General features: G+C 52.3%; 1 protein-coding gene across 1 annotated transcript in view; it reads right to left on the minus strand.

The window, feature by feature from the left end:
* LOC149457146 (lymphocyte antigen 6E-like) overlaps positions 1-24,570 on the minus strand; it is an 80,743-nt gene extending 56,173 nt beyond the window's left edge. Inside the window, exons 1-2 of the mRNA XM_089684002.1 lie at positions 24,412-24,570; positions 19,332-19,451 (exon numbers count right to left, since the gene is read on the minus strand). Coding sequence (XP_089540128.1) covers positions 19,332-19,451; positions 24,412-24,463 — 172 coding nt within the window. The 5' untranslated portion in view covers positions 24,464-24,570. The remainder of the gene's footprint in view (positions 1-19,331; positions 19,452-24,411) is intronic.
* Between the last annotated feature and the right edge of the window lie 1,088 nt (positions 24,571-25,658).

Raw genomic sequence — 25,658 nt, forward strand, 5'->3', positions numbered from 1 at the left:
GAATGCGGGGTCCGGGGAGAGCGGATATAGTGAATGCGGGGTCCGGGGAGAGCGGATATAGTGAATGCGGGGTCCGGGGAGAGCGGATATAGTGAATGCGGGGTCCGGGGAGAGCGGATATAGTGAATGCGGGGTCCGGGGAGAGTGGATATAGTGAGTGCGTGGTCTGGGGAGAGCGGATATAGTGAATGCGGGGTCCGGGGAGACCGGATATAGTGAATGCGGGGTGCGGGGAGAGCGGATATAGTGAATGCAGGGTCCGTGGAGAGCGGATATAGTGAATGCGGGGTCCGGGGAGAGCGGATATAGTGAATGCGGGGTTCGGGGAGAGCGGATATAGTGAATGCGGAGTCCGGGGAGAGCGGATATAGTGAATGCGGAGTCCGGGGAGAGCGGATATAGTGAATGCGGGGTCCGGGGAGAGCGGATATAGTGAATGCGGGGTCCGGGGAGAGCGGATATAGTGAATGCGGGGTCCAGGGACAGCGGATATAGTGAATGCGGAGTGCGGGGAGAGCGGATATAGTGAATGCGGAGTCCGGGGAGAGCGGATATAGTGAATGCGGGGTCAAGGGAGAGCGGATATAGTGAATGCGGAGTCCGGGGAGAGCGGATATAGTGAATGCTGGGTCCGGGGAGAGCGGATATAGTGAATGCGGGGTCCGGGGAGAGCGGATATAGTGAATGCGGGGTCCGGAGAGAGCGGATATAGTGAATGCAGGGTCCAGGGAGAGCGGATATAGTGAATGCAGGTTCCAGGGAGAGCGGATATAGTGAATGAGGGGTCCAGGGAGAACGGATATAGTGAATGCGGGGTCTGGGGAGAGGGGATTTAATGAACGCGGGGTTCGGGGATTGCGGATATAGTGAATGCAGGGTCCGGGGAGACCAGATATACTGAATGCGGGGTCCGGGGAGAGCGGATATAGTGAATGCGGGGTCCGGGAAGAGCGGATATAGTGAATGCGTGGTCTGGGGAGAGTGGATATAGTGAATGCGGAGTCCGGGGAAAGTGGATATAGTGAATGCGGGGTCCGGGGAGAGCGGATATAGTGAATGCGGGGTCCGGGGAGAGCGTATATAGTGAATGCGGGGTCCAGGGAGAGCGGATATAGTGAATGCGGGGTCCGGGGAGAGCGGATATAGTGAATGCGGGGTCGGGGGAGAGTGGATATAGTGAATGCGTGGTCTGGGGAAAGCGGATATAGTGAATGCGGGGTCCGGGGAGAGCGGATATAGTGAATGCGTGGTCTGGGGAGAGCGGATATAGTGAATGTGGGGTCCGGGGAGAGCGGATATAGTGAATGTGGGGTCCAGGGAGAACGGATATAGTGAATGCGGGGTCAGGGAAGACCAGATATAGAGAATGCGGGGTCCGAGTTGAGGGGATTTAGTGAATGTGGGGTCCGGGGATTGCGGATATAGTGAATGCAGGGTCCGGGGAGACCAGATATACTGAATGCGGGGTCCGGGGAGAGCGGATATAGTGAATGCGGGGTCCGGGAAGAGCGGATATAGTGAATGCGGGGTCCGGGGAGAGCGGATATAGTGAATGCGGGGTTCGGGGAGAGCGGATATAGTGAATGCGGGGTCCGGGGAGAGCGGATATAGTGAATGCGGGGTTCGGGGAGAGCGGATATAGTGAATGCGGGGTCCGGGGAGAGCGGATATAGTGAGTGCGGAGTCCGGGGAGAGCGGATATAGTGATTGCGGGGTCTGGGGAGAGCGGATATAGTGAATGCGGGGTCCGGGGAGAGCGGATATAGTGAATGCGGGGTCCAGGGAGAGCGGATATAGTGAATGCGGAGTCCGGGGAGAGCGGATATAGTGAATGCAGGGTCCGGAGAGAGCGGATATAGTGAATGCAGGGTCCAGGGAGAGCGGATATAGTGAATGCAGGGTCCAGGGAGAGCGGATATAGTGAATGCGGGACCAGGGAGAGCGGATATAGTGAATGCAGGGTCCAGGGAGAGCGGATATAGTGAATGCAGGGTCCAGGGAGAGCGGATATAGTGAATGCGGGGTCCAGGGAGAGCGGATATAGTGAATGCGGGGTCCGGGGAGACCGGATATAGTGAATGAGGGGTCCAGGGAGAACGGATATAGTGAATGCAGGGTCTGTGGAGAGCGGATATAGTGAATGCGGGGTCCGGGGAGAGCGGATATAGTGAATGCGGGGTCCGGGGAGAGTGGATATAGTGAATGCGGAGTCCCTGGAGAGCGGATATAGTGAATGCGGAGTCCGGGGAGAGCGGATATAGTGAATGCGGGGTCCGGGGAGAGCGGATATAGTGAATGCGGGGTCCGGGGAGAGCGGATATAGTGAATGCGGGGTCCGGGGAGAGGGGATATAGTGAATGCGGGGTCCGGGGAGAGCGGATATAGTGAATGTGGGGTCCGGGGAGAGCGGATATAGTGAATGTGGGGTCCAGGGAGAACGGATATAGTGAATGCGGGGTCAGGGAAGACCAGATATAGAGAATGCGGGGTCCGAGTTGAGGGGATTTAGTGAATGTGGGGTCCGGGGATTGCGGATATAGTGAATGCAGGGTCCGGGGAGACCAGATATACTGAATGCGGGGTCCGGGGAGAGCGGATATAGTGAATGTGGGGTCCGGGAAGAGCGGATATAGTGAATGCGGGGTCCGGGGAGAGCGGATATAGTGAATGCGGAGTTCGGGGAGAGCGGATATAGTGAATGCGGGGTCCGGGGAGAGCGGATATAGTGAATGCGGGGTCCGGGGAGAGCGGATATAGTGAATGCGTGGTCCGGGGAGAGCGGATATAGTGAATGCAGAGTCCGGGGAGAGCGGATATAGTGAATGCGGGGTCTGGGGAGAGCGGATATAGTGAATGCGGGGTCCGGGGAGAGCGGATATAGTGAATGCGGGGTCCAGGGAGAGCGGATATAGTGAATGCGGGGTCCGGGGAGAGCGGATATAGTGAATGCGGGGTCCGGAGAGAGCGGATATAGTGAATGCGGGGTCTGAGTTGAGGGGATTTAGTGAATGTGGGGTCCGGGGATTGCGGATATAGTGAATGTGGGGTCCGGGGAGACCAGATATACTGAATGCGGGGTCCGGGGAGAGCGGATATAGTGAATGCGGGGTCCAGGGAGAGCGGATATAGTGAATGCGGGGTCCGGGGAGAGCGGATATAGTGAATGCGGGGTCCGGGGAGAGCGGATATAGTGAATGCGGGGTCCGGGGAGAGCGGATATCGTGAATGCGGGGTCCGGGGAGAGCGGATATAGTGAATGCGGGGTCCGGGGAGAGCGGATATAGTGAATGCGGAGTCCGGGGAGAGCGGATATAGTGAATGCGTGGTCCGGAGAGAGCGGATATAGTGAATGCAGGGTCCAGGGAGAGCGGATATAGTGAATGCAGGGTCCAGGGAGAGAGGATATAGTGAATGCGGGGTCCAGGGAGAGCGGATATAGTGAATGCGGGGTCCGGGGAGACCGGATATAGTGAATTAGGGGTCCAGGGAGAACGGATATAGTGAATGCGGGGTCAGGGGAGACCAGATATAGAGAAAGCGGGGTCCGAGGAGAGGGGATTTAGTGAATGCGGGGTCCGGGGATTGCGGATATAGTGAATGTGGGGTCCGGGGAGACCAGATATACTGAATGCGGGGTCCGGGGAGAGCGGATATAGTGAATGCTGGGTCCGGGGGAAGTGGATATAGTGAATGCGGGGTCCGGGGAGAGCGGATATAGTGAATGCGGGGTCCTGGGGAGAGCGGATATAGTGAATGCGGGGTCCGGGGAGAGCGGATATAGTGAATGCGGGGTCCGGGGAGAGCGGATATAGTGAATGCGGGGTCCGGGGAGAGTGGATATAGTGAATGCGTGGTCTGGGGAGAGCGGATATAGTGAATGCGGGGTCCGGGGAGACCGGATATAGTGAATGCGGGGTGCGGGGAGAGCGGATATAGTGAATGCAGGGTCCGTGGAGAGCGGATATAGTGAATGCGGGGTCCGGGGAGAGCGGATATAGTGAATGCGGGGTCCGGGGAGAGCGGATATAGTGAATGCGGAGTCCGGGGAGAGCGGATATAGTGAATGCGGAGACCGGGGAGAGCGGATATAGTGAATGCGGGGTCCGGGGAGAGCGGATATAGTGAATGCGGGGTCCGGGGAGAGCGGATATAGTGAATGCGGGGTCCAGGGAGAGCGGATATAGTGAATGCGGAGTCCGGGGAGAGCGGATATAGTGAATGCGGGGTCCAGGGAGAGCGGATATAGTGAATGCGGAGTCCGGGGAGAGCGGATATAGTGAATGCTGGGTCCGGGGAGAGCGGATATAGTGAATGCGGGGTCCGGGGAGAGCGGATATAGTGAATGCGGGGTCCGGAGAGAGCGGATATAGTGAATGCAGGGTCCAGGGAGAGCGGATATAGTGAATGCAGGTTCCAGGGAGAGCGGATATAGTGAATGAGGGGTCCATGGAGAACGGATATAGTGAATGCGGGGTCTGGGGAGAGGGGATTTAGTGAACGCCGGGTTCGGGGATTGCGGATATAGTGAATGCAGGGTCCGGGGAGACCAGATATACTGAATGCGGGGTCCGGGGAGAGCGGATATAGTGAATGCGGGGTCCGGGAAGAGCGGATATAGTGAATGCGTGGTCTGGGGAGAGTGGATATAGTGAATGCGGGGTCCGGGGAAAGTGGATATAGTGAATGCGGGGTCCGGGGAGAGCGGATATAGTGAATGCGGGGTCCGGGGAGAGCGTATATAGTGAATGCGGGGTCCAGGGAGAGCGGATATAGTGAATGCGGGGTCCGGGGAGAGCGGATATAGTGAATGCGTGGTCTGGGGAGAGCGGATATAGTGAATGCGGGGTCCGGGGAGAGCGGATATAGTGAATGCTGGGTCCGGGGAGAGCGGATATAGTGAATGCGGGGTCCGGGGAGAGCGGATATAGTGAATGCGGGGTCCGGAGAGAGCGGATATAGTGAATGCAGGGTCCAGGGAGAGCGGATATAGTGAATGCAGGTTCCAGGGAGAGCGGATATAGTGAATGAGGGGTCCAGGGAGAACGGATATAGTGAATGCGGGGTCAGGGGAGACCAGATATAGAGAATGCGGGGTCCGAGGAGAGGGGATTTAGTGAATGCGGGGTCCGGGGATTGCGGATATAGTGAATGCGGGGTCCGGGAAGAGCGGATATAGTGAATGCGTGGTCTGGGGAGAGTGGATATAGTGAATGCGGGGTCCGGGGAAAGTGGATATAGTGAATGCGGGGTCCGGGGAGAGCGGATATAGTGAATGCGGGGTCCGGGGAGAGCGGATATAGTGAATGCGGGGTCCGGGGAGAGCGGATATAGTGAATGCGGGGTCCGGGGAGAGCGGATATAGTGAATGCGGGGTCCGGGGAGAGTGGATATAGTGAATGCGTGGTCTGGGGAGAGCGGATATAGTGAATGCGGGGTCCGGGGAGACCGGATATAGTGAATGCGGGGTGCGGGGAGAGCGGATATAGTGAATGCAGGGTCCGTGGAGAGCGGATATAGTGAATGCGGGGTCCGGGGAGAGCGGATATAGTGAATGCGGGGTCCGGGGAGAGCGGATATAGTGAATGCGGAGTCCGGGGAGAGCGGATATAGTGAATGCGGAGTCCGGGGAGAGCGGATATAGTGAATGCGGGGTCCGGGGAGAACGGATATAGTGAATGCGGGGTCCGGGGAGAGCGGATATAGTGAATGCGGGGTCCGGGGAGAGCGGATATAGTGAATGCGGAGTCCGGGGAGAGCGGATATAGTGAATGCGGGGTCCAGGGAGAGCGGATATAGTGAATGCGGAGTCCGGGGAGAGCGGATATAGTGAATGCTGGGTCCGGGGAGAGCGGATATAGTGAATGCGGGGTCCGGGGAGAGCGGATATAGTGAATGCGGGGTCCGGAGAGAGCGGATATAGTGAATGCAGGGTCCAGGGAGAGCGGATATAGTGAATGCAGGTTCCAGGGAGAGCGGATATAGTGAATGCGGGGTCCAGGGAGAGCGGATATAGTGAATGCGGGGTCCGGGGAGAGCGGATATAGTGAATGAGGGGTCCAGGGAGAACGGATATAGTGAATGCGGGGTCTGGGGAGAGGGGATTTAGTGAACGCGGGGTCCGGGGATTGCGGATATAGTGAATGCAGGGTCCGGGGAGACCAGATATACTGAATGCGGGGTCCGGGGAGAGCGGATATAGTGAATGCGGGGTCCGGGAAGAGCGGATATAGTGAATGCGTGGTCTGGGGAGAGTGGATATAGTGAATGCGGAGTCCGGGGAAAGTGGATATAGTGAATGCGGGGTCCGGGGAGAGCGGATATAGTGAATGCGGGGTCCGGGGAGAGCGTATATAGTGAATGCGGGGTCCAGGGAGAGCGGATATAGTGAATGCGGGGTCCGGGGAAAGCGGATATAGTGAATGCGGGGTCCGGGGAGAGCGGATATAGTGAATGCGTGGTCTGGGGAGAGCGGATATAGTGAATGCGGGGTCCGGGGAGAGCGGATATAGTGAATGCTGGGTCCGGGGAGAGCGGATATAGTGAATGCGGGGTCCGGGGAGAGCGGATATAGTGAATGCGGGGTCCGGAGAGAGCGGATATAGTGAATGCAGGGTCCAGGGAGAGCGGATATAGTGAATGCAGGTTCCAGGGAGAGCGGATATAGTGAATGAGGGGTCCAGGGAGAACGGATATAGTGAATGCGGGGTCCGGGGAGACCAGATATAGAGAATGCGGGGTCCGAGGAGAGGGGATTTAGTGAATGCGGGGTCCGGGGATTGCGGATATAGTGAATGCAGGGTCCGGGGAGACCAGATATACTGAATGCGGGGTCCGGGGAGAGCGGATATAGTGAATGCGGGGTCCGGGAAGAGCGGATATAGTGAATGCGTGGTCTGGGGAGAGTGGATATAGTGAATGCGGGGTCCGGGGAAAGTGGATATAGTGAATGCGGGGTCCGGGGAGAGCGGATATAGTGAATGCGGGGTCCGGGGAGAGCGGATATAGTGAATGCGGGGTCCGGGGAGAGCGGATATAGTGAATGCGGGGTCCGGGGAGAGCGGATATAGTGAATGCGGGGTCCGGGGAGAGTGGATATAGTGAATGCGTGGTCTGGGGAGAGCGGATATAGTGAATGCGGGGTCAGGGGAGAGCGGATATAGTGAATGCGGGGTCCGGGGAGAGCGGATATAGTGAATGCGGGGTCAGGGGAGACCAGATATAGAGAATGCGGGGTCCGAGGAGAGGGGATTTAGTGAATGAGGGGTCTGGGGATTGCGGATATAGTGAATGCGGGGTCCGGGGAGACCAGATATACTGAATGCGGGGTCCGGGGAGAGCGGATATAGTGAATGCGGGGTCCGGGAAGAGCGGATATAGTGAATGCGGGGTCCGGGGAAAGTGGATATAGTGAATGCGGGGTCCGGGGAGAGCGGATATAGTGAATGCGGGGTCCGGGGAGAGCGGATATAGTGAATGCGGGGTCCGGGGAGAGCGGATATAGTGAATGCGGGGTCCGGGGAGAGGGGATATAGTGAATGCGTGGTCCGGGGAGAGCGGATATAGTGAATGCGGGGTCCGGGGAGAGCGGATATAGTGAATGCGGGGTCCGGGGAGAGCGGATATAGTGAATGCGGAGTCCGGGGAGAGCGGATATAGTGAATGCGGAGTCCGGGGAGAGCGGATATAGTGAATGCGGGGTCCGGGGAGAGCGGATATAGTGAATGCGGGGTCCGGGGAGAGCGGATATAGTGAATGCGGGGTCCAGGGAGAGCGGATATAGTGAATGCGGAGTCCGGGGAGAGCGGATATAGTGAATGCGGGGTCCGGGGAGAGCGGATATAGTGAATGCGGGGTCCGGGGAGAGCGGATATAGTGAATGCGGGGTCCAGGGAGAGCGGATATAGGGAATGCGGAGTCCGGGGAGAGCGTATATAGTGAATGCGGAGTCCGGAGAGAGCGGATATAGTGAATGCGGGGTCCGGGGAGAGCGGATATAGTGAATGCGGGGTCCGGGGAGAGCGGATATAGTGAATGCGGGGTCCGGGGAGAGTGGATATAGTGAATGCGTGGTCTGGGGAGAGCGGATATAGTGAATGCGGGGTCCGGGGAGACCGGATATAGTGAATGCGGGGTGCGGGGAGAGCGGATATAGTGAATGCAGGGTCCGTGGAGAGCGGATATAGTGAATGCGGGGTCCGGGGAGAGCGGATATAGTGAATGCGGGGTCCGGGGAGAGCGGATATAGTGAATGCGGAGTCCGGGGAGAGCGGATATAGTGAATGCGGAGTCCGGGGAGAGCGGATATAGTGAATGCGGGGTCCGGGGAGAGCGGATATAGTGAATGCGGGGTCCGGGGAGAGCGGATATAGTGAATGCGGGGTCCAGGGAGAGCGGATATAGTGAATGCGGAGTGCGGGGAGAGCGGATATAGTGAATGCGGAGTCCGGGGAGAGCGGATATAGTGAATGCGGGGTCCAGGGAGAGCGGATATAGTGAATGCGGAGTCCGGGGAGAGCGGATATAGTGAATGCGGGGTCCGGGGAGAGCGGATATAGTGAATGCGGGGTCCGGAGAGAGCGGATATAGTGAATGCGGGGTCCAGGGAGAGCGGATATAGTGAATGCGGGGTCCGGGGAGAACGGATATAGTGAATGCGGGGTCTGGGGAGAGGGGATTTAGTGAACGCGGGGTCCGGGGATTGCGGATATAGTGAATGCAGGGTCCGGGGAGACCAGATATACTGAATGCGGGGTCCGGGGAGAGCGGATATAGTGAATGCGGGGTCCGGGAAGAGCGGATATAGTGAATGCGTGGTCTGGGGAGAGTGGATATAGTGAATGCGGAGTCCGGGGAAAGTGGATATAGTGAATGCGGGGTCCGGGGAGAGCGGATATAGTGAATGCGGGGTCCGGGGAGAGCGTATATAGTGAATGCGGGGTCCAGGGAGAGCGGATATAGTGAATGCGGGGTCCGGGGAGAGCGGATATAGTGAATGCGGAGTCCGGGGAGAGTGGATATAGTGAATGCGTGGTCCGGGGAGAGCGGATATAGTGAATGCGGGGTCCGGGGAAAGCGGATATAGTGAATGCGGGGTCCGGGGAGAGCGGATATAGTGAATGCGTGGTCTGGGGAGAGCGGATATAGTGAATGCGGGGTCCGGGGAGAGCGGATATAGTGAATGCTGGGTCCGGGGAGAGCGGATATAGTGAATGCGGGGTCCGGGGAGAGCGGATATAGTGAATGCGGGGTCCGGAGAGAGCGGATATAGTGAATGCAGGGTCCAGGGAGAGCGGATATAGTGAATGCAGGTTCCAGGGAGAGCGGATATAGTGAATGAGGGGTCCAGGGAGAACGGATATAGTGAATGCGGGGTCAGGGGAGACCAGATATAGAGAATGCGGGGTCCGAGGAGAGGGGATTTAGTGAATGCGGGGTCCGGGGATTGCGGATATAGTGAATGCAGGGTCCGGGGAGACCAGATATACTGAATGCGGGGTCCGGGGAGAGCGGATATAGTGAATGCGGGGTCCGGGAAGAGCGGATATAGTGAATGCGTGGTCTGGGGAGAGTGGATATAGTGAATGCGGGGTCCGGGGAAAGTGGATATAGTGAATGCGGGGTCCGGGGAGAGCGGATATAGTGAATGCGGGGTCCGGGGAGAGCGGATATAGTGAATGCGGGGTCCGGGGAGAGCGGATATAGTGAATGCGGGGTCCGGGGAGAGCGGATATAGTGAATGCGGGGTCCGGGGAGAGCGGATATAGTGAATGCGGAGTCCGGGGAGAGCGGATATAGTGAATGCGGGGTCTGGGGAGAGCGGATATAGTGAATGCGGGGTCCGGGGAGAGCGGATATAGTGAATGCGGGGTCAGGGGAGAGCGGATATAGTGAATGCGGGGTCCGGGGAGAGCGGATATAGTGAATGCGGGGTCAGGGGAGACCAGATATAGAGAATGCGGGGTCCGAGGAGAGGGGATTTAGTGAATGAGGGGTCTGGGGATTGCGGATATAGTGAATGCGGGGTCCGGGGAGACCAGATATACTGAATGCGGGGTCCGGGGAGAGCGGATATAGTGAATGCGGGGTCCGGGAAGAGCGGATATAGTGAATGCGTGGTCCGGGGAAAGTGGATATAGACAATGCGGGGTCCGGGGAGAGCGGATATAGTGAATGCGGGGTCCGGGGAGAGCGGATATAGTGAATGCGGGGTCCGGGGAGAGCGGATATAGTGAATGCGGGGTCCGGGGAGAGGTGATATAGTGAATGCGTGGTCCGGGGAGAGCGGATATAGTGAATGCGGGGTCCGGGGAGAGCGGATATAGTGAATGCGGGGTCCAGGGAGAGCGGATATAGTGAATGCGGAGTCCGGGGAGAGCGGATATAGTGAATGCGGGGTCCGGGGAGAGCGGATATAGTGAATGCGGGGTCCGGGGAGAGCGGATATAGTGAATGCGGGGTCCAGGGAGAGCGGATATAGTGAATGCGGAGTCCGGGGAGAGCGTATATAGTGAATGCGGAGTCCGGAGAGAGCGGATATAGTGAATGCGGGGTCCGGGGAGAGGGGATATAGTGAATGCGGGGTCCGGGGAGAGCGGATATAGTGAATGCGGGGTCCGGGGAGAGCGGATATAGTGAATGCTGGGTCCGGGGAGAGCAGATATAGTGAATGCGGGGTCCGGGGAGAGCGGATATAGTGAATGCGGGGTCCGGAGAGAGCGGATATAGTGAATGCAGGGTCCAGGGAGAGCGGATATAGTGAATGCAGGTTCCAGGGAGAGCGGATATAGTGAATGAGGGGTCCAGGGGAGACCAGATATAGAGAATGCAGGGTCCGGGGAGAGGGGATTTAGTGAACGCGGGGTCCGGGGATTGCGGATATATAATGAATGCAGGGTCCGGGGAGACCAGATATACTGAATGCGGGGTCCGGGGAGAGCGGATATAGTGAATGCGGGGTCCGGGAAGAGCGGATATAGTGAATGCGTGGTCTGGGGAGAGTGGATATAGTGAATGCGGAGTCCGGAGAAAGTGGATATAGTGAATGCGGGGTCCGGGGAGAGCGGATATAGTGAATGCGGGGTCCGGGGAGAGCGTATATAGTGAATGCGGGGTCCAGGGAGAGCGGATATAGTGAATGCGGGGTCCGGGGAGAGCGGATATAGTGAATGCGGGGTCCGGGGAGAGTGGATATAGTGAATGCGTGGTCTGGGGAAAGCGGATATAGTGAATGCGGAGTCCGGGGAGAGCGGATATAGTGAATGCGGAGTCCGGGGAGAGCGGATATAGTGAATGCGGGGTCCGGGGAGAGCGGATATAGTGAATGCGGGGTCCGGGGAGAGCGGATATAGTGAATGCGGGGTCCAGGGAGAGCGGATATAGTGAATGCGGAGTCCGGGGAGAGCGGATATAGTGAATGCGGGGTCCGGGGAGAGCGGATATAGTGAATGCGGGGTCCGGGGAGAGCGGATATAGTGAATGCGGGGTCCAGGGAGAGCGGATATAGTGAATGCGGAGTCCGGGGAGAGCGTATATAGTGAATGCGGAGTCCGGAGAGAGCGGATATAGTGAATGCGGGGTCCGGGGAGAGGGGATATAGTGAATGCGGGGTCCGGGGAGAGCGGATATAGTGAATGCGGGGTCCGGGGAGAGCGGATATAGTGAATGCTGGGTCCGGGGAGAGCAGATATAGTGAATGCGGGGTCCGGGGAGAGCGGATATAGTGAATGCGGGGTCCGGAGAGAGCGGATATAGTGAATGCAGGGTCCAGGGAGAGCGGATATAGTGAATGCAGGTTCCAGGGAGAGCGGATATAGTGAATGAGGGGTCCAGGGGAGACCAGATATAGAGAATGCAGGGTCCGGGGAGAGGGGATTTAGTGAACGCGGGGTCCGGGGATTGCGGATATAGTGAATGCAGGGTCCGGGGAGACCAGATATACTGAATGCGGGGTCCGGGGAGAGCGGATATAGTGAATGCGGGGTCCGGGAAGAGCGGATATAGTGAATGCGTGGTCTGGGGAGAGTGGATATAGTGAATGCGGAGTCCGGAGAAAGTGGATATAGTGAATGCGGGGTCCGGGGAGAGCGGATATAGTGAATGCGGGGTCCGGGGAGAGCGTATATAGTGAATGCGGGGTCCAGGGAGAGCGGATATAGTGAATGCGGGGTCCGGGGAGAGCGGATATAGTGAATGCGGGGTCCGGGGAGAGTGGATATAGTGAATGCGTGGTCTGGGGAAAGCGGATATAGTGAATGCGGGGTCCGGGGAGAGCGGATATAGTGAATGCGTGGTCTGGGGAGAGCGGATATAGTGAATGCGGGGTCCGGGGAGAGCGGATATAGTGAATGCTGGGTCCGGGGAGAGCGGATATAGTGAATGCGGGGTCCGGGGAGAGCGGATATAGTGAATGCGGGGTCCGGAGAGAGCGGATATAGTGAATGCAGGGTCCAGGGAGAGCGGATATAGTGAATGCGGAGTCCGGGGAGAGCGGATATAGTGAATGCGGGGTCCAGGGAGAGCGGATATAGTGAATGCGGGGTCCAGGAAGAGCGGATATAGTGAATGCAGGTTCCAGGGAGAGCGGATATAGTGAATGCGGGGTCCAGGGAGAGCGGATATAGTGAATGCGGGGTCCGGGGAGACCGGATATAGTGAATGAGGGGTCCAGGGAGAACGGATATAGTGAATGCGGGGTCAGGGGAGACCAGATATAGAGAATGCGGCGTCCGAGGAGAGGGGATTTAGTGAATGCGGGGTCCGGGGATTGCGGATATAGTGAATGCAGGGTCCGGGGAGACCAGATATACTGAATGCGGGGTCCGGGGAGAGCGGATATAGTGAATGCGTGGTCTGGGGAGAGTGGATATAGTGAATGCGGGGTCCGGGGAAAGTGGATATAGTGAATGCGGGGTCCGGGGAGAGCGGATACAATGAATGCGGGGTCCGGGGAGAGCGGATATAGTGAATGCGGGGTCCGGGGAGAGCGGATATAGTGAATGCGGGGTCCGGGGAGAGCGGATATAGTGAATGCGGGGTCCGGGGATAGCGGATATAGTGAATGCGGGGTCCGGGGAGAGTGGATATAGTGAATGCGTGGTCTGGGGAAAGCGGATATAGTGAATGCGGAGTCCGGGGAGAGCGGATATAGTGAATGCGGGGTCCGGGGAGAGCGGATATAGTGAATGCGGGGTCCGGGGAGAGCGGATATAGTGAATGCGGGGTCCAGGGAGAGCGGATATAGTGAATGCGGAGTCCGGGGAGAGCGGATATAGTGAATGCGGGGTCCGGGGAGAGCGGATATAGTGAATGCGGGGTCCGGGGAGAGCGGATATAGTGAATGCGGGGTCCAGGGAGAGCGGATATAGTGAATGCGGAGTCCGGGGAGAGCGTATATAGTGAATGCGGAGTCCGGAGAGAGCGGATATAGTGAATGCGGGGTCCGGGGAGAGGGGATATAGTGAATGCGGGGTCCGGGGAGAGCGGATATAGTGAATGCGGGGTCCGGGGAGAGCGGATATAGTGAATGCTGGGTCCGGGGAGAGCAGATATAGTGAATGCGGGGTCCGGGGAGAGCGGATATAGTGAATGCGGGGTCCGGAGAGAGCGGATATAGTGAATGCAGGGTCCAGGGAGAGCGGATATAGTGAATGCAGGTTCCAGGGAGAGCGGATATAGTGAATGAGGGGTCCAGGGGAGACCAGATATAGAGAATGCAGGGTCCGGGGAGAGGGGATTTAGTGAACGCGGGGTCCGGGGATTGCGGATATAGTGAATGCAGGGTCCGGGGAGACCAGATATACTGAATGCGGGGTCCGGGGAGAGCGGATATAGTGAATGCAGAGTCCGGAGAAAGTGGATATAGTGAATGCGGGGTCCGGGGAGAGCGGATATAGTGAATGCGGGGTCCGGGGAGAGCGTATATAGTGAATGCGGGGTCCAGGGAGAGCGGATATAGTGAATGCGGGGTCCGGGGAGAGCGGATATAGTGAATGCGGGGTTCGGGGAGAGTGGATATAGTGAATGCGTGGTCTGGGGAAAGCGGATATAGTGAATGCGGGGTCCGGGGAGAGCGGATATAGTGAATGCGTGGTCTGGGGAGAGCGGATATAGTGAATGCGGGGTCCGGGGAGAGCGGATATAGTGAATGCTGGGTCCGGGGAGAGCGGATATAGTGAATGCGGGGTCCGGGGAGAGCGGATATAGTGAATGCGGGGTCCGGAGAGAGCGGATATAGTGAATGCAGGGTCCAGGGAGAGCGGATATAGTGAATGCGGAGTCCGGGGAGAGCGGATATAGTGAATGCGGGGTCCAGGGAGAGCGGATATAGTGAATGCGGGGTCCAGGAAGAGCGGATATAGTGAATGCAGGTTCCAGGGAGAGCGGATATAGTGAATGCGGGGTCCAGGGAGAGCGGATATAGTGAATGAGGGGTCCAGGGAGAACGGATATAGTGAATGCGGGGTCAGGGGAGACCAGATATAGAGAATGCGGCGTCCGAGGAGAGGGGATTTAGTGAATGCGGGGTCCGGGGATTGCGGATATAGTGAATGCAGGGTCCGGGGAGACCAGATATACTGAATGCGGGGTCCGGGGAGAGCGGATATAGTGAATGCGTGGTCTGGGGAGAGTGGATATAGTGAATGCGGGGTCCGGGGAAAGTGGATATAGTGAATGCGGGGTCCGGGGAGAGCGGATACAATGAATGCGGGGTCCGGGGAGAGCGGATATAGTGAATGCGGGGTCCGGGGAGAGCGGATATAGTGAATGCGGGGTCCGGGGAGAGCGGATATAGTGAATGCGGGGTCCGGGGATAGCGGATATAGTGAATGCGGGGTCCGGGGAGAGTGGATATAGTGAATGCGGGGTCCGGGGAGAGCGGATATAGTGAATGCGGGGTCCGGGGAGAGTGGATATAGTGAATGCGGGGTCCGGGGAGAGCGGATATAGTGAATGCGGGGTCCGGGGAGAGCGGATACACAATGTATACAATGTATAATGGGATGTATATAATGATACAATGTATCTCTCTCCTCCATTCATAGGGAGAGAGAAAAATAAACAAGGGGCCAGGCTGCGCAGTGACTGATCATTGTGATAGCCAATCAGAGGCTATCACAGTGATCATGTGACCCGAAATCTGGAGTCCTAGGTCCCGTTCGTTAGAACGGGACCTGGTGCTCTCAGTGACACCGTGGTCTTTGTGCTAGGAAAGACAGATACACAAATATGGGCCCCACGGAAAAAATCCCAGTTCTGTGAGGCCACATATTTGTGTGACGTCGGTGCCAAGAGGTTACTCTGTGTATAACGTCCTGTAATGGTAAAAGGTACAATATGGCTGTCTGACAACAATGGCGCGTTCTGCTGCAATATTAAAGAAAGTTTGACAAATAAAGAGTTTACACATTTAATGTATGATGGCTTCAAAGTCCCACTGGTACAGGGGGGGGGGGGGCATAATTCATCCAGTCATATCGGGATGGTGGCAGCTTATCAGGAATTCCTTTTTTAACACCTATCAGTAATAGGACACACTTGCTACTTACTACTGCGTGTAGCACCACCCTCACATTAAGATACTACCACTACTACTACTACCACTACTACTACCACTACCACTACTACCACTACTACTACCACTACTACTACCACTACTACTACCACTACTACTACCACTACTACCACTACTACTACCACTACTACTACCACTACTACTACCACTACTACCACTACTACTACTACTACCACTACTACTACTACCACTACTACTACTACCACTAATACTAGTACCACTACTACTACCACTACTACCACTACTACTACCACCACTACTACAAGTACTACCACTACTAACACTGCCACTACTACCACTACTACTACTACCACTACTACAACTACTACCACTACTACTACTACTACCAGTACTACCACTACTACTACTACCACTACTACCACTACTACTACTACTACTACCACTACTACCACTACTACCACTACTACTACTACTACCACTACTACTACTACCACTACTACCACTACTACTACTACCACCACTACCACTACTACTACTACCACTACTACCACTACCACTACTACTACTACCACTACTACCACTACTACCACTACCACTACTACCACTACTACTACTACCACTACTACCACTACCACTACTACTACTACCACTACTACCACTACTACCACTACCACTACTACCACTACTACTACTACCACTACTACTACCACTACTTCCACTACTACTACCACTACCACTACTACTACTACCACTACCACCACTACTACTACTACCACTACTACTACTACTACCACTACTACTACTACCACTACTACTACTACCACTACCACTACTACTACTAATTGCTTTGGCTTCTAAGTGAGACTGAACAGTCCATTAGATTCCCTACTCTTCCCCAGTCATCTGGCCATCCAACCCCAAGGACCATAGCCTTTTTTACTGCCAATCCCGATCGTCCTGAGCTAATACAGTTTTCTCTGCCCAGTGGACTCCCCTCTGTAGTGGAGAAGGATTGGGGGGGGGGGGGAGATGGCTCTGTACTGGGGAGAGATTTTGAGGGAGAGTTCTGTACTGAGGGGATATTTGGGTGGCGTGCATTATACTGGGGAGGAATTTATTCTGGAGGAGTTTTGGAGAGAAATTTAGGAGGCGAGCTCTGTACTGAGGGGATGTGACACACACTCCTGAGCCCTGCACCCTGTGCAACACACACTCCTGAGCCCTGCACCCTGTGCAACACACACTCCTGAGCCCTGCACCCTGTGTGACACACACTCCTGAGCCCTGCACCCTGTGCGACACACACTCCTGAGCCCTGCGCCCTGTGCAACACACACTCCTGAGCCCTGCGCCCTGTGCGACACACACTCCTGAGCCCTGCGCCCTGTGCGACACACACTCCTGAGCCCTGCGCCCTGTGCAACACACACTCCTGAGCCCTGCGCCCTGTGCAACACACACTCCTGAGCCCTGCGCCCTGTGCAACACACACTCCTGAGCCCTGCGCCCTGTGCGACACATATTCCTAAGCCCTGTGCCCTGCGCAACACACACTCCTAAATTCTGTTGCCCTGTGTGACCCACACACCTGAACCCTGTGCCCGGTGTGACACACACTCCTGCGATAATTCCTCTGTGCACACCCGCTATCATCCCTCTATGTACACCCGCTATCATCCCTCTATGTACACCCGCTATCATTCCTCTATTAACCCGCTATCATCCCTCTATGTACACCCGCTATCATTCCTCTATATTGACCCACTATCATCCCTCTATGTACACCCGCTATCATTCCTCTGTATAGATCCGCTATCATTCCTCTATGTACACCCGCTATCATTCCTCTATGTACACCCGCTATCATTCCTCTATATAGACCCGCTATCATTCCTCTATGTACACCCGCTATCATCCCTCTATGTACACCCGCTATCATTCCTCTATGTACACCCGCTATCATCCCTCTATGTACACCCGCTATCATTCCTCTGTATAGACCCGCTATCATTCCTCTATGTACACCCGCTATCATTCCTCTATGTACACCCACTATCATTCCTCTATGTACACCCGCTATCATTCCTCTATATAGACCCGCTATCATTCCTCGGTGTACACCCGCTATCATTCCTCTATATAGACCCGCTATCATTCCTTTATGTACACCCGCTATCATTCCTCTATGTACACCCGCTATCATTCCTCTATATAGACCCGCTATCATTCCTTTATGTACACCCGCTATCATCCCTCTATGTACACCCGCTATCATTCCTCTATGTACACCCGCTATCATTCCTCTATGTACACCCGCTATCATTCCTGTATATAGACCCGCTATCATTCCTCTATATAGACCCGCTATCATCCCTCTGTGTACACCCGCTATCATTCCTGTATATAGACCCGCTATCATTCCTCTATATAGACCCGCTATCATTCCTCTATATAGACCCGCTATCATTCCTCTATGTACACCCACTATCATTCCTCTATGTACACCCACTATCATCCCTCTATGTACACCCGCTATCATTCCTCTATGTACACCCGCTATCATCCCTCTATGTACACCCGCTATCATTCCTCTATGTACACCCGCTATCATTCCTCTATGTACACCCACTATCATTCCTCTGTCTACACCCGCTATCATCCCTCTATGTACACCCGCTATCATTCCTCTATGTACACCCACTATCATTCCTCTATGTACACCCGCTATCATCCCTCTATGTACACCCGCTATCATCCCTCTATGTACACCCGCTATCATTCCTCTGTGTACACCCGCTATCATCCCTCTATGTACACCCGCTATCATCCCTCTATGTACACCCGCTATCATCCCTCTATGTACACCCGCTATCATCCCTCTGTGTACACCCGCTATCATTCCTCTATGTACACCCGCTATCATCCCTCTATGTACACCCGCTATCATTCCTCTGTGTACACCCGCTATCATTCCTCTATGTACACCCGCTATCATTCCTCTATGTACACCCGCTATCATCCCTCTATGTACACCCGCTATCATCCCTCTATGTACACCCGCTATCATTCCTCTATGTACACACGCTATCATTCCTCTATGTACACCCGCTATCATCCCTCTATGTACACCCGCTATCATCCCTCTATGTACACCCGCTATCATTCCTCTATGTACACACGCTATCATTCCTCTATGTACACACGCTATCATTCCTCTATGTACACCCACTATCATCTCTCTGTGTACACCCGCTATCATCTCTCTGTGTACACCCGCTATCATTCCTCTATGTACACCCGCTATCATTCCTCTATGTACACCCGCTATCATTCCTCTGTGTACACCCGCTATCATTCCTCTATGTACACCCGCTATCATTCCTCTGAGTACACCCGCTATCATCCCTCTATGTACACCCGCTATCATTCCTCTATATAGACCCGCTATCATTCCTCTGTGTACACCCGCTATCATTCCTCTGTGTACACCCGCTATCATTCCTCTATGTACACCCGCTATCATTCCTCTATGTACACCAGCTATCATTCCTCTGTGTACACCCGCTATCATTCCTCTGTGTACACCCGCTATCATTCCTCTGTGTACACCCGCTATCATTCCTCTATGTACACCCGCTATCATTCCTCTGTGTACACCCTCTATCATTCCTCTGTGTACACTCGCTATCAACTGCTGATCTTCTGCACCTGGACCTTGTATTTCACACGTCCCCATGACTGAGTTGTGCTCTCACCTCATGTTGGATAATAAGTGGTAACATGAGTGAGAAGAACTTACGGGCCTCGACAGTTGCTGTGACGGTCTCACAGTAGTTGGATGCAGATGGGCAGTTAGTCACCGCCTTGCAGTTGTCGTTGCTGGTTGCTGAGACGCACGTGTAACATTGCAGGGAATGGGCTGAAAGACAACAACTTAAAGCGTTACTCCACCTTTCTATTATCATTTCTGCTTTTCTGATTTAGCTGAAGCTCCTGAATGAGAAAAATTGAGAGTTTTCACTTTAGCAAAATCAATGAGCTGAGCTGCCCTGGGTTGGGTTCGGAGAACTTCATTTTGAACCAGAGCTCGGTTATAGACCAATAGGGGCTGAATCTGTGGAATAAAAATACCCGTTTTCTGGGCTAATAGGCAAAGGGGTGACAAAAACAAGGAGGAGGGTTGGCACTGGCCAGGGGTACCAGTATAAAAAAACACTTCAGAATAATCCATTGGCTGGGAGCAAGGAATTGTTATTTAAATGATTAAATTGAATCATTAAAAATGTAAAATTCTTTGAAATAACATTTATGGGGGGGGGGGTCCTAGTCATCTCTGATGTATATATACAGAAAATGCTACAGCAGCCCTGACATTTACAAAGGAAAATGGTGTATAATATTGCCAGCAAATGACATTTCAGTGCCGTCTGCTTTGGGTTTTTTTGTTAAATGACAGCACACAGACCTCTCCATGGAACCACTTGGTATTTTGGGGAATCTTTTGCGGGGTCTGTGTTCTGTTTTTTTTTTTCAAGAAGCTGACAATGAATGTAATTTGCTGACAATTTAGAATGTATCTTTTTTTTTTTTGTAAATGTCACTTTTGCTGTAGCACATCCTACAGCGTGGAATCCTCCGAAATACATAGCAGACACTATGGGGTCAATTTACTATAATCGGAGAGTGCAAAATCTGGAGCGGCTGTGCATGGGGGCCAATCAGCTTCTAACTTCAGCTGGTTCAATTAAGCTTTGACAATTATGCTGGCCATTGACGGGTCAAAAATCAGCCAATTTTTGTTTTTTGGGCTTTTTGCACATTATTTTTATCGGTCATGTTGGAAAATTTGCGGCCGATTTTGACAATCGGCCGATTTTCCTGGCAATGATGGGCAGATCAGCCAATCATGTTACCGATAAAAAATCTGCGCATGAGCCATGACCTGCAAGAAGAAGAAAAAGAAGAAAGAAGAAGAAGAAGAAAAAGAAGAAGAAGAAGAAATAAGAAGAAGAAAGAAGAAGAAGAGGAAAAAGAAAAAGAAGAAAGAAGAAGAAGAAGAAGAAGAAATAAGAAGAAGAAGGAAGAAGAAGAGGAAAAGGAAGAAGAAGAAAGAAGAAGAAGGAAAAAGAAGAAAGAAGAAGAAGAAGAAATAAGAAGAAGAAGGAAGAAGAAGAGGAAGAGGAAGAAGAAGAAAGAAGAAGAAGGAAAAAGAAGAACGAAGGTGAAGGAGAAGGAGAAGAAAGAAAAAAAAGGAAGAAAGAAGAAGAAGGGTTAAGAAGAAGGAGAAGAAGAAGAAAAAGAAAGAAAAAGAAGGAAGAAAGAAAAAGAAGGAAGAAAGAAGAAGAAGGAAGAAGAAGAAAGAAGAAGAAGAAGAAGAAGGAAGAAAGAAAGAAAGAAAGAAAGAAGAAGAAGAAGAAGAGGAAGAAGAAGAAGGAAGAAGAAAGAAGAAGAGGAAGAAAGAAAAAGAAGAAAGAAGAAGAAGAAGAAGAAAGAAGAAGCAGGAAGAAGAAAGAAGAAGAAGAAGAAAGAAAAGAAGAAGAAAGAAGAAGGAAGAAAGAAAGAAGAAGAAGGAAGAAGAAGAGAAGAAAGAAGAAGTAGAAGAAGAAGGGGAGACACCTGAATCCTTCCTACGAACTGGAAGTCCAGTCCGCTATTATATTTTATATGAAAAGTCTTGCATTTGCAACAATGTATCCATTTGTATCCGAATAACCTTTGATCTGAATTTGATGGCAGTTCATGTAGATCAAGTCCTTATGTAACCCCTTAGTTATTGAAGTCGGGGACAATCCAGCACCTAGTATGTTTCCAAATGAGACCAGCAATGACAGTGTTAAAGTTTCTCCCTGCTCAGGCTTATGCCGGCCATAGACGGGTCGAAAATCGGCCAATTTTTTTAACATTGGTGGTAACGTCGGCCAATCGAACAACCGATTTTTCGTTTTTTTTTAAAAAAATCGTCCGATGTTTGACCCGTCTATGGCCTGCTTAAATCCTCATGCACACTTGAGTTTTTAGTGTTTGACATTTTTTTCCCCAGCTAGTAAACCCCCGAGCATGTTATCCATACACACATAGACTGGAATCAATATTTTTTTGGCTGGAAAAAAAACCCAGGACTAGCAGGTTTCTAGAGCAGTTTTTTAGCTGTGAAAACGCTCTAATGCTGAAAAAAGTGGAAAAACGCAGAAAAATGCTGCAAATTGGCATTTTGGGACTTTATTAACCCAAAAAAAATTGTGGGGGGGGGTTAAAAAAACGCTAAAAATGCAAATGCGGAAAAATGTAGAAACACGCTGCAAACTGGCGTTTTTGGACTTTTTTTACCAAAAAAAAAATTGGGGGCGGGGGTTAAAGAAACGCTAAAAAGGCAAATGTGGAAAAACGCAGAAAAACGCTGCAAACCGCCGTTTTTGGACTTTTTTTTACCAAAAAAAAAATTTGGGGGCTTAAAAAAATGCTAAAAAATGCAAACACGGAAAAACGCGGGAAAACCTTGCTAATCACGGCAAATCTATCTCTATATAGTCCTCCCGCGCTCAGAATGTCAATCTCTATATACAGCCGCTAACACCCTGCCACATACCACCCGACCACATACCACCCGACCACATACCACCCGACCACATACCACCCTACCACATACCACCCGACCACATACCACCCTACCACATACCACAATGGACAATAGTTGAATACAATAATTTGGTGCTGCGCTAATACTATATCTCTTAAATCAAAATGAACAGAAAACTTCACAGAGCATATAAATTCCAATATATATATATATATATATATATATATATATATATATAGAATAGAATGCACATGAAAATCATATATAACAGTGGAACCCCCCAAAATACTAAATCTAGGGTGCAACCTAAGTACGCCATAAATAGCTACACCCTAGATTTATTTTGGGGGTTCCGCTGTTATATATGATTTTTAATTTTCATGTGCATTCTATTCTATGTATTTTTTAATTCATAAGTCACCTATTTATGGCATACTTAGGTTACACCCTAGATTTAGTATTTTGGGGGTTCCACTGTTATATATGATTTTCACGCGTATTCTATTCCATATATATTTTGGAATTTATATGCCCTTTCTGTGAAGTTTTCTGTTAATTTTGATTTAAGGGCAGGGGCGGACTGACAACTCATGGGGCCCCCAGGCAATATGGGATCATGGGGCCCCTGTGTCCTTGCCCAAACTCAAAAAAACCTATGAAAAAGGTACCAGGGGCATCTCATGGGGGCCCTACTGACCCAGGGCCCTCGGGCAGTGCCCGAGTTTCCAAATGGTCAGTCCGCCCCTGGTTACCGGCATTATCTGAACGTCCCCCCCAGTGTGCATGAGGGTAAAGTCTCACGCACACAAGGTGTTGATGCAGCCACTTTTAGTCCTCACGCACACTAGAAGTTCTACAGCAGATGTTTTTGGCTTTTTAAGTTTTTTTTCTACAGCCAGTAAACCCCCCAGCATGTTATCCTAGGTGTGCATACACACACAGAGACTGGAATCTACGTTTTTTGGCAGGGACATTTTTTTGGCTGGAAAAAAAATCCAGAACTGATGGGTTTCTAGAGGAGTTTTTTTAGCTGTGAAAATGCTCTAATGCTGAAAAACGCATCAAAATGCAGTAAAACACTGCAAACCAGCGTTTTTGGACTTTTTTTGCCCCCCCCCCCCCCTACCAATTTTTTTTCGATAAAAAAAACACTAGAAAAAGCAAACGCGGGAAACCGCCAAAAACGCTAAAAAAAAGGTGAAAAACTCACCTTTTTAATGTGACTTTACACAGCTAATGTTACCAGTGTAAACAAAACGTTCCGTGTGCGTGAGGGCTCAGGGGCGTCAGGCGTTTGTTTTTTACGGCTTCCAAATGGCCCTCCATGTTATCCTAGGTTTCTGTGCCCACATAGACTTTTTAAAAGCTTTTAGTAACAGTAGCGTTTACCAGCAGGAACCCCCCCCCCCTCAGGGCCAGTGCGTCCAGAAACAGCAGCGTTTTGGCAGAAAAAACATTTGACCAGGGGTGGACTGACAACTCATGGGGCCCCTGGGCAATAGGGGATCATGGGGCCCCTGCATCCTTGCCCAAAATAAAAAAAAGCCTATGAAAAAGGTACCAGGGGCATCTCATGGGGCCTTCTACTGACCCCGGGCCCTCGGGCAGTTTCCAAATGGTCAGTCCGCCCCTGCAGTTGACGCGTGTAAATACATCTAAACACTTAGTGTGTTTAGTGCTTGAGCGTTAATTCATTTCAACGGACAAAATAAATGATCATTCCGGTCACTGAGATGAATGAATGCCCAAGCGCCTGGTGCTTGTAAATGCGTCTAAAAGCGTTAGGTACTTTTGCAAGCGTCAGGCGTTTTTTTGCTGCAAAATTGCTGCTGCCAGGAGGAGGACGGCTTCTAGGAGAGTTTTTTTTTAACGTCCTATTTGAATTCACAAAAAAAGTTGTTACCTCGAAATAAAGACACCTTAACATTTGGCAACTCTCCCAAAATGTCCCTTGTTGTAATACCATCGTGGGTCATGATGCCCGCCACCCATTGAAAAAAAAAAAAACATGTCCGTTCCTGAAGATACACATAGCTGAATGACAGCTCCTTGAAACTTTAGAAATACATTTTCTAAATATGATTTTGGGGGGCAGAACTGTAGGCAGAGGCCAAAGCCAAGCTATCAGCTCACCCCTAGCCAGAATCACTCTTTTCGTCACCCCCTAGCCAGAATGATGATCAAGTTAGGTAATGGCAGCCAATGGCCTCTGATTCTCACAGTCAAAAAGATTTTTCGGCTTGAGCTACTCTTTAATATCACAATGTGAATTGCTGGCTGTGAGAAGTCGGCGGTCCCTTACCTGTCCCTATGCAGAGAGCGGCCAGGAGAAGGATGCTGGTCTGTGCTGCCATTGTGAGCTGGAGGAGACTTGTGACACCCCCAAGGCTTTGTGCCTTTATATATCCATCTCCATGCCGTTGACATGAAAACCATTGTGTGTTCTCAAACCCCGCCTCTCTGACACAAACACTACTTTTTATATAGATGACAAATAATTGGCAGTTTATCTGAAGAATGTAGGTATAGTCACAAGACACCCAGTACCAGAGAAGTGCAATCAATGCAGCGTGACAACTTTCATTTCTTGCTAATTTTCGTACAAAGCAGGAAACAGTTCCTGTTACTCTGAAGTTTGTAGCGATCGGGTTTCCTATGTGGCTGGATTTTTTTTTTGTGGGGGGGGGGGGGGCATATTTAATCATTAGGCACAGTACACTTTTGCCAAACGGCGGCAGAGACAAAGGGGAGACTTACATTTGTGCGGCACTACCCCCTTAGGAGTCGCTAGAAGATTTGGGTCCCCCTATAGTTCTGCACAGCCAGGCATCGCACATCTTCACGCAGGCTTGCATCCAGAGTCAGAAATCAGTCCGTGAGCTTTGGTTTTTGTTGTTTTATTTAGGGGATTTGAACTGGGATAGATTTAGGGGAATCCAGGATGCCCAAGGGAACTGATAACTGAGGACCACGTCCTGGAACTATTTACAAGCCTTCTCTGCAGCACAGTCTCTGTTGGAGAGCTAGCCAATGTCTCCTAGTGAACCACCTCAGAGCCTCCTCTTCACCCAGCAATCTGGAGGTTTCCCTGAACAGGGGATCCGGTTCCTGTCACTTTAAGAGGTGCACAGTCACTAGTAGGGGTTAATCTGGTTTCCCACCAGAGCTCTGCTTCCCCTATCCCCCCAGGGGGTGTAGGTGTACTCACTCAGATCCTCTCCTGTACCGCTGGTGGGTTGGTGGCTGCTACCGGGCCTATCAGCTGGGCTGCTCCTTCCCTGCCAAAAAACGTGGTCCTCTCTCAGGGGGCTAGTGAGCTCTGAGCTTTCCTCCTTTCCAGCTCCAGGCCTGCAGGTAGGCCCCATCCCTCTGTGCCTCCTCGCAGCCTCCTTCCTTCAGCCTCACATCCTCCTCTCTTTCTTCCACCCAAACTCCTGCTACTGAACACACTTCAACACTTTTAAGAGTATCCCAGCCCCTTTCCAATTTCCTGTTGGAAAATGGCGAGGATCCCTCAAAAGTGCAACCAGCCACTCCTCAGATCCAATC

This window comes from Staurois parvus, unplaced genomic scaffold, assembly GCF_062004578.1.
Source record: "Staurois parvus isolate SC_StPar_1 unplaced genomic scaffold, SC_StPar_1.0 ptg000333l, whole genome shotgun sequence".
Classification (NCBI taxonomy): Eukaryota; Metazoa; Chordata; class Amphibia; order Anura; family Ranidae; genus Staurois; species Staurois parvus.